The sequence below is a fragment of the Nanorana parkeri genome, unplaced genomic scaffold (assembly GCF_000935625.1).
Source record: "Nanorana parkeri isolate BGI_ZX_2015 unplaced genomic scaffold, ASM93562v1 scaffold978, whole genome shotgun sequence".
Lineage (NCBI taxonomy): Eukaryota > Metazoa > Chordata > Amphibia > Anura > Dicroglossidae > Nanorana > Nanorana parkeri.
In genome coordinates, this window is record NW_017307246.1 from 656,033 (window position 1) to 665,301 (window position 9,269).

The 9,269-nt window shown below is 39.8% G+C and overlaps 1 protein-coding gene across 1 annotated transcript in view; it reads left to right on the forward strand.

The window, feature by feature from the left end:
* STX2 (syntaxin 2) overlaps window positions 1–8,075 on the forward strand; it is a 57,351-nt gene extending 49,276 nt beyond the window's left edge. Inside the window, exons 8-10 of the mRNA XM_018566819.1 lie at window positions 803–940; window positions 6,090–6,200; window positions 7,992–8,075. Coding sequence (XP_018422321.1) covers window positions 803–940; window positions 6,090–6,200; window positions 7,992–8,075 — 333 coding nt within the window. The remainder of the gene's footprint in view (window positions 1–802; window positions 941–6,089; window positions 6,201–7,991) is intronic.
* The last annotated feature ends 1,194 nt before the right edge of the window (window positions 8,076–9,269 follow it).

A 9,269-nucleotide genomic window follows, 5' to 3' on the forward strand; every position in this document is an offset into this window, starting at 1 on the left:
CCTGCACGTACACAGGAAGATACCAGTACTACCAATTGTACGGGGGGTTGACACCGTGCCAAGTTACAGTCCTAGTCTTGTACGCCACAGCGGCGGTGGACCCTGCAAGTGTCACTGCCAGGAATTCGGCTTTTTCATTGCGACCCCCCCCCGCCCCCACATTCAGTTGCGTGACACCATATAGTTTAAGAAGCCCTGCCTTACAGCATGTCGTCTCTTTCATATAAAAGAGTACTGAGGGGACTGAGAGATGCGATTCGAGCAGTGACGTGCACCACCTACCCTTCCTCACTTTTGGCCTTTCACAAAATGTGGAGGACAGGGATGTAACATCTCCCCTCCTCCAGTCACAGAATGCCTTATTCCATGTATTATTTGAAACAAATACAAGACATTTTGTGAATAGGCAATAGTGAGGAAGGGCAGTGATGTGACCAGAGCACTTCACTGCACAAGCATTTTGTGCCGGAGACAGAGTGCTGCAATGTAAGATTTTAATCCTTTGCATCAGCCCTCCACACAACACACAGCTTTTTGATGATAATGTACACACCCAGTGAGGTCATTTTTACCTGGAGTATGGCTTTAATGTAAAAGAACGTTACATGTTTCCGAGGGTATGCCCTCTTCTATCCTCAGTCATTCTGACAAATACTCATTCTGAAAAGAACTTGAATAGCAAGACGCCTTGTGTATACTCCTTGCTATTTTTCATTTCTTTTATAATTTGGTGCATTCCAATTCACAATTCTGAATGAAGCACATTTATTGAGCACTCTGTAAATACACCTTTTTCCCATAGATCATTTCAGATTCCCAGATCACAAGGCAGGCTCTGAATGAGATTGAATCACGACACAAGGATATCATACAGCTGGAATCTAGCATACGGGAGTTACATGACATGTTTATGGACATTGCTATGTTAGTGGAGACTCAGGTACATTTTTAAGAATTTTGTTTTCTTCTGGTTGCCATTTATAATGTTCAAACTGGGTGAAAAAATAATGGGGCTAAAAATGAAATAACCTATCACAGGGAACTCAGATTTCTGTGTGTGAGTGTTAATACACGCTAGAGGCCTAACTTTTTAAGGTGATACTGGGGGTCCAAAAGACCCCCTAGTATCGCCTTCATACTTGAAATAAGCACTTGAATAGTTTATAGCTGAGCTTCAGGAGCCCAGAACTGACAGCTATGGGACCGGAAGTGATGTAATCTGCATCGCTCCCGGGCCCATAGTACGGGGAGGAGATCGGTGAACGGATGTTCACCGATCTCCTCTCCAGCTTCCCCCCGACACTGGGCCCGGGCCCGTAGGAGGGGCAGCAGAGCACGGATAACGTGGGGGATGGGGGGTCCCTCTTACCGGCCCGTAGAAGCGATCTGGCAGTAGCCTAAACTCGGTTATGCAACTTGCAGGTTGTGCAACTTGCAGGTTGTATGATTCATTATAAATCGCCACATTTTTGAGATTTAATTTTGCTGAATTCTATCAGAACGATTTTTTTTTTCTAAGAACTCTGGGCAAAAATGATCTTCCCCCTTGCAGTGGGCCTACCCCACACTGCAAGGGTTAAGTGCTCATTTTAATCTAGGAGCAAAAATAACAAGTTATACTCACCCAAACCTTGCAGATGACCGGCCGTTAGACCTGTCCCTTTAGCCCCTCTGTCCCTCTGCTCCAGCATTCTAAGGTCCTGTGAGTCATCATAACCAATACAGTGTATTGACCGTGAGGATACCGAGGGACCTTCCATCGCTCAAGTGGAGAAGGGGATGGGCTGAAGGGACCGGTCTAGGAGCCAGCTGGCTATATCATTCAGTTGAGTACATTTTTATTTTCGCTCCTACACAAACAGCGGATCATATACACTTGGGATACCCACCACACGAGGTTGTAGGCCAAAGGACAAAACATGTCTGTTTAAGATGGGAGCAATGCGGAGGAGAAAAATTACAAGTGTCAAGGTGAAGAGCATTGAAAGACCTACTAAGCTAGTTCTATTTACTGATCACCGTCTAACACTGACTTTCTATTCTTGGAGATGAGCATCATGTGTCATTGAAAAGGAAAATTTAAGGGACTGAATGGAAAAGAGAAGAAATATTCTTCAATATAAATCCAGACTGCCTACACTTATTCGCCTTAAACAAAAACCTTCAAGGAGCCATACAAACAGCTCACTGTACACTGTGACTGACTATAAATACACAGGGCCCATAAAGATTCTCGTTTACACAAGGGAAAACATTCCCCATTTACCCGCTACAAAGAGCCAGTGTTGTCACTGTAGAAATCCATCTCTGATAGCAAGGAATGAATGCCGAGCATTTTTTCTTGGTTTGCAGAAAGCAGTATATTTTGTATTGAAATAAATAACACTGTGGCCAGATTGACTAATATAGATCTATTTTAACAGCATTTTAGTTACTTCAGCACTACAAATGCTATTCTATTCTTTTTTTAATATTATGGTTGTTATATTGCTAGCATAGATTTGAAGAATAACCATATATTCTAAATGTGTTTAAGCTTAGTGACACTAAACTCAGAGTTAAATCTTAAATGCATTATGCATAATCCTAACTCTCAACAAAAATGTGTATCTTATTTGTGTATCACTCGGCTGTAGATCATCAAATCATCTCTGAATTGGTGCTGACACTGGCCTTCCTTCTGGAGGGTGGCTACTTTTGTTCCCCATGGTCCTTGTGTGTTTTGTAAAGTAGTCACCGCTCCAAGATCTCTCCCGTGATGGACTACAATCTCATGTTTAGTTTACTAATTTGTATTCAAATTATACTCCATCATGGGAATGATATTGGTGTGTGAAGTGTTTAGTGGCGTTTTTTTATTTATTTAAATAGATGTGACATCTTAAATCTTTTGTGAATGCAAAATGTCATCTTAAATGTGTCCAAATATTAATGTGGCAGTACATGTATACTTGAATGGAAATCTAACATTTTACAGTTGTCCTGGAAAAAGGAATAGAGGGAAAATCTCGTTGTGGGGACACCTGGGATGACAGTCCCAGATACCCTTTGAGGAGGTTTCCTGTCATTTTCTTGGCTGAGACAGGAAGCGAGAGCATAGCATTGGGCATACAAATGGCAATAGAAACATGTGGTTCTGATTCTTCCCGATATATCCAACGCTAAAAAAACAGATTCATCTAGCGTTCCAGTGTAAGGTAGAATATTGTATTAATGTATAGTTCTGAACGGTAGGTATACTTTTTAGAACAGTTTTGTATACAGTATGTTTTCATACTGTGTTTTATTTGAATCTTGTACATTTGCACTTATAGTCCGTAAAGACATCTATTGCCTTGGGACTGTGTTCATGTGTCTGAAAGTAATAAAATATATAAACCACAGGACCAAAAGAATATACATGTCTGTGTATTCTCCAGATGTTAATAACTATGTAACACTTTGCCATTTGCTGCTGGTTTTTTTTATTCCTGGAGGATGAGGATACAGGTAAAGTAATTGTGTTTTTTCATAGAAAAGTTACATTTTCATTTCAGCGCGTACACATAATATACACGGGACAATTGTTTTTGTCATTTTACATCACTAATTCTCATGTGAGCTATGTTTTGCACAGTTGCCATTGTATCAAAAACATGCTCTTTAAATTACTATTTTCAGACCTTTAGGCCTCATTCACACACAGCGCAAGCAAAAATGTATATTGCGTATATACGAGCGTCTATGCCCATATATACGAGCGTATATGCGTGCACTATATGCAATCCCAGAATGCATCACTCGTAATGGAATTTTTAATGTACTGTACGCACGTATATACGCAGAAATACGCTGACCGGACTCCTCTCTGTTCCATTCCGTTTTTGCGCATATATACGCTACGCAAATATACGGCTCCATACGCGGCTGTGTGTATGGAGCATTTATTTGCATATGGTACAATATGCACGCACGTACGCGCGGTAGTGTGAATGAGGCCTTACAGAAAAGCACAAGTGAATGTTTTGGATTTTTATTTTTACTCATATTGTGATTGGAATGGAAATTACTACAGTTGCCCAATTTGTGTCATCGAATGTGGGGATTGTCCTTCTCCTTTGACATTTGAAGTGTCACTAAACTCAGGAGTTAAATCTTAAAAATGCATTCAAGTACCTTAACTATCATAACTATCACTTTAAGTAAGAGGGGAGGAGCTTAGCAGTAAGAGGGTAGGCCTTTGTAGCACAGTGACAATGGGTACAATTACAAAAAACACCTGTTCTGTGGCTTTATCCAGAACAGCACAGTGACATTTATAAAGTGTTGTGTGTCTGCTGGAGTGGCTCCTCTGCAGTAAAACTCTGTAACACTGCAACACATCTACCATATGCTATCTAGCGCCTCCATGTTATTGATTGCTTAAATAAGGACCAAACAAGGCCAGCAGAGGACAAAGAACTAGTCCTCAGTATTGCTTGTTGTCCCCATGCAACTGATCTTTTTCATTTACCTATTACGGTCTTAAAACGCCTTGTTCTCTGCTGTGTTTGTGTGGGGGTTGCCATCTTGCGATAGAAGCAGGGCTTTGCTTTTTGATGTCAGAGCTGTCCCCCTTTTGACCTGTTGGGAAGCAGCAGGAAAGGTGCATAAAGCATAGAGCCACAAAATGAATTAAAGTAGTAATAAACTCTCAGACATGTTTTGTAATGAATCCAGATCAAACAAATATACATTGCCCAGCAAAGCATTGCTTTATATTTTTGCCCAAACACTTGCAATTATCATGTTTCTGAACAGCTGCTTCCAAGTCTCTCAGCTCAGCTTCCCTGAACTTGCTCTCCAGTACAAGATCACAAAGCACAGTTCAGACTCAACTGTCTGAACTGCAACTGTTCATTTACTAGCTTGGAGGAGGGCGGAGAAGGGGCCAAGGGGGGAGTGGAGTATATAAATGGGTAAGCCGTATTAGTCCAGTAGACAAGACGTCGAAAAAACTTAGTATTGCAGTGTGATTTAGAAAAAACATTTATTTAATGTGTCATTTTTAACATTTAAAAAAAAAAAAGAATAGAATGAAAAACATATGCTGGTGCATTCACCGCATGCTAACAATACCGTACGATTCTGAAATACACAGTTGTTTTTTCAAAGGTGTATATACGGTATGCTCCTATGCGTCCCAACATGTTTCGCCCATCCGTGCTTCTTCAGGGGAAAAAAGTAAGAAAAGGTATGTATCCTAAGAGGAAGGTAAAAGGAACCCACATGTGATAAGATTAAAGGACTGCACTTCATCCTACAGCAGGGTCATCATTTACATTTTTGGTTTCAATCATAATAATAAAAAAAAAAAAACATTGAAAAGTATAATAATGTTCAACGCTTATGTGTATATATCTTCACGATCAATTAATAAGAGGCAGAGGAGTATAATGGAGGAAAACAACTGTTTCATTTGATTCGAGTTCAGGTAAAGATGGACTTTATCGGGCATAGGCTGACACAGACTTAAACATAAGTATTAGCTTAATATTTGAAGTAGCAGCAGCATTCCATTTCATGTAAGGACCTGATTGCAACATAATATCAGTAAATTTCAATGGGCACGTTTCTGGGAGCGAGATGGGGCGGGGGGAGTTAATGGAGAGCCACATAGTGCAGATATATAAGTTTAAGATAAGACAGAATCTTGGTGCTTCTTGGGCAAACTCACCAGCCCAAGTGTCTCCGTCGGCTAACGAAGGGAAGGGGGGAGGAGTCCGATGACGTCACCGGACTCCTCACCCCTTCCCTTCGTTAGCTGATGGAGACACTTGGGGAAGGGGGGAGGAGTCCGCTGGCGGAGAGGTGAGTCTTTTCATTTTCGATCAAAATAATTTTAATCGATCAAAAAGCTTAACGATTAATCGAGGAATATTTTTATTGTGACTGGTTCTCTTTATATATTTATGCTACATTTTTATTTTCATCCACTGACCAGGTCATATTTTTTCCACTAATTTTCATGGTCACATTGAAGGTCATCCCTTTATTGTTACATTGTATTTAATTTAAATGTTGTTGCTTTAAAAACGTCCCAAATTATATCAACTGTTTGCATTATACAGGGTGAAATGATAAACAACATAGAGAAGAATGTTGAAAATGCTACCGATTATATTGAACATGCCAAAGAAGAAACAAAGAAGGCAGTAAAGTATCAGAGCAAATCACGCAGGGTAAGTGTGATAAAATATAGATAAATCAGAGCGTCTGATGTAGGAAATGTGCTGTGGCTGCTGAAGACCTTTGATATCAATGTACCTGTTCCCCTCTCTTCCTTTGGCAGATTGTTGTGTGTTCCTATCTTCGTTCTTGCCATGTTTGGCAGGGTCCTGTTTAGAGCTGCAGCTAATGATTATTTTCAAAATCGATTAGTTAGCCGATTTATTAAGTTCGGTTAATCGGATAAAAAAAATTAAAGACATTTTTAAAAATGGCTCCAGCGATGGGACTACTTGTTTGTATTGAGATTGCAGTCCATCACAGGAGCAAGCTTGGAGCGGTGGAAGTAAAAAAGAAAAAAAAAGTGTGGTGTGCAATATAGTGAAATGGAAAGTGTAAAATCATACAGCAATCAATGCAGAATGGCACCAGCTATAGAGGACTACAAATCCCAGCAATATTGTATCTAAAATCGCTTATTGTATCTAAAATTTCTAAAAAGTTTTAGAAATGGCTTTCCTGTTTAAAGTCTTTTTATTGGCATCCCCATGATTCTGTCAATGGGCATGTGGGACAAAGTATCTGTTTGCCTGTGTGTGGCCAATCCTTCTCAGCAACTCATAGCTTAATAAGTCGAAACTATAAAGAAAAAACTTGGCTCTCATTATGCAGTGCTAGTTAGCAAGATCTGGGAATGTTATGCCATTACTTAGTATGTTGTAAAGCAAGAGGGTTGAGCTGAGGCAAACAGTTTTTTGGGGGGGCATTAGCTGTTCTTCTTTATAAAGGAAAGAAAAAGTTCTTATGGAATTTAGTGGTTTCTTACAAACCAAAAATATTTTTTTATATTCTTGATTTTTAACTTAAATAAAAAAAAAAAATCAAGAAATAAAAAAAAAAAAAAAAGGAAAAAAAACAACGTATAAAAGAATATGCAAAGAATTGTTTTAATATTAAAGTGGAGTAAGAATAGCCCTGCAGTGCTAACCTGTTACCCACAGCTACAAAGTTTCTACCAAATGCCCTTCCAGGCTCGCCACGGCTGCTGTCATCCTATAGGAACTGTGTTCAGGCTGAATTATTAATTGAAGGGACTGTGCTTGAACAGCAGCCACATGACACCCCTTCCCATCTGTGGCTAGGTCTGGTGCCTACGGCTAGACACTCCCTTTAATCTCCTGTCACAGGGAAGCTGCTCGTCGGGCTCCACTGTCTGCTCGTCACAGACGAGTGGATTTTTCGAGCCCTGTATGTGTATATATATATATATATATATATCAGCTTACTAGTCCTTAGATGCTTTTACTTATTATTTTCACCTGGTGATCGTGCCAGTATCATACTGCTTGTCCTAGAGTATTGTCACCCTAGGCGGCTCTTTTGTTTTGGGCTACAAACACCTCCTCTTCTCAGCACCATTACATAGGGAGGAGGTCTTTTGTGGTTAACAGAAATTGGCTATAATTGGTTGATAATTTTATCAGGTATTTTTCTGTACTTGCAGAAAATGAACTGTACCATGCCTAAAAAAATAAAACAAATGCAGCTGCCGCATCTAAGGACTAGTAAGTTGCAATCTGTAAAAAAAAAATTCTCCCCATATGTTGTTAAAACTTTGTTGTGTTTTCCGTAAACCTTTTAAATGTTCACTACAAGCATTTGTCAGTAATGTGTTTTTTTTTTTAAATGAATCAATGATTGAAATTGACGACTCAAGTTTCCCTCTTACATATTGAGAATCACACTGTTTAGTGATAGTGACCAGGAAACATTCTGACTGAATTCTCTTTTTAAACTTTTAACAGAAACAATGGATCATTGGGATTTTAGTGCTGGTGGCGGCTGGCATAATTGCCTTGATTATTGGTTTGTCAGTTGGCCTTAAATGAAGTTTGGGGTTTTTTCTTTTTTATTTGTTGCCATTATGAATGCACATCTGCCTGTGTGGCAGTAAGTAACATATTCATTTTTCTTCTGTGCTCCCTCATTATACCATCAGGCTTAGGCGTAAGAACAATATTTTATGACAACATGATAAGACCGCTATAGCTAATTGGCTGTATTTACATTTTGGTAAACGTGTAAGAGATCAGTTTGGTATTAAATAAGGTTGATTGTATAAGGAGTGGGCAGCACAACCGTAGACTACCCTATGATTGCTGTATAGACACGGGCTGTTTATAGTGGTGATGGCATCTCACATTTATCAGTTACACAACAAATGTTTAAAAAGCCTCTTGTGGTAAAGAATTATTACATTTATGGATAACAAAATGAAATGTTCATGAGCTTATCGTAAGTGAAAGAAAAGAATATTTTCTATCTGGCTTGAATAAATAAAACAAAAAACTGCTAAATAATATTGGTCCCACTTTTAGCTTAACATGTCTGCTAACATCTGCTAGCACAATTGGTCAGCCGTAGTCCTAAGAATGTCCAATATCTCATTTGCACATGTAATGGGGGGTACTTTTACATAATCATATTCAAGGCTCCATTCACATCTAGGCGATACCTAATTATGCGTGTTTTCCGCGTGCATTTTGTGCGCATTTTTCACGCATATAATAAGTCCTTTCATTTTTGTGAGCAGATTTTGGCACATTCATGTGTATGGGCAAAACGTACACACATTGTTCTTAAGCCTTTTCTATTGAGTCTATGGGATAAATTTGCCCCAAAGTAGCTCATGTACTATTTCGAGCGACAGGCGTATTTCTGCTTGCGACAACTCACAGGTGTGAAAGGGGGCCATAGAAATTAGGGATGCATTGATACCGGGTTTTTGGTATCGAGTAAGAGTACCAATATTTTGCTTTCGGTACTCGCCCATACAGAGTACTGATATTCTGTGTTTCCATTGACATGATATCTGTTATCTGTGTTTCCACTGACATGGAGCCGGCTTCCCGGGCAATCAGGCAGCGGGTAATGACATGCCACCTGGCTTCCTGATTGCCCGGGAAGCTGCTTCCATGTTGTTTGGCCAGCTAGATTGTGATTTGCTGGGAAACCGGCTTCCCAGCCAATCAGCATCAAGCCGGCTTCCCAGCCAATCAGGAAGCCGCGCGGCGATTTAATGA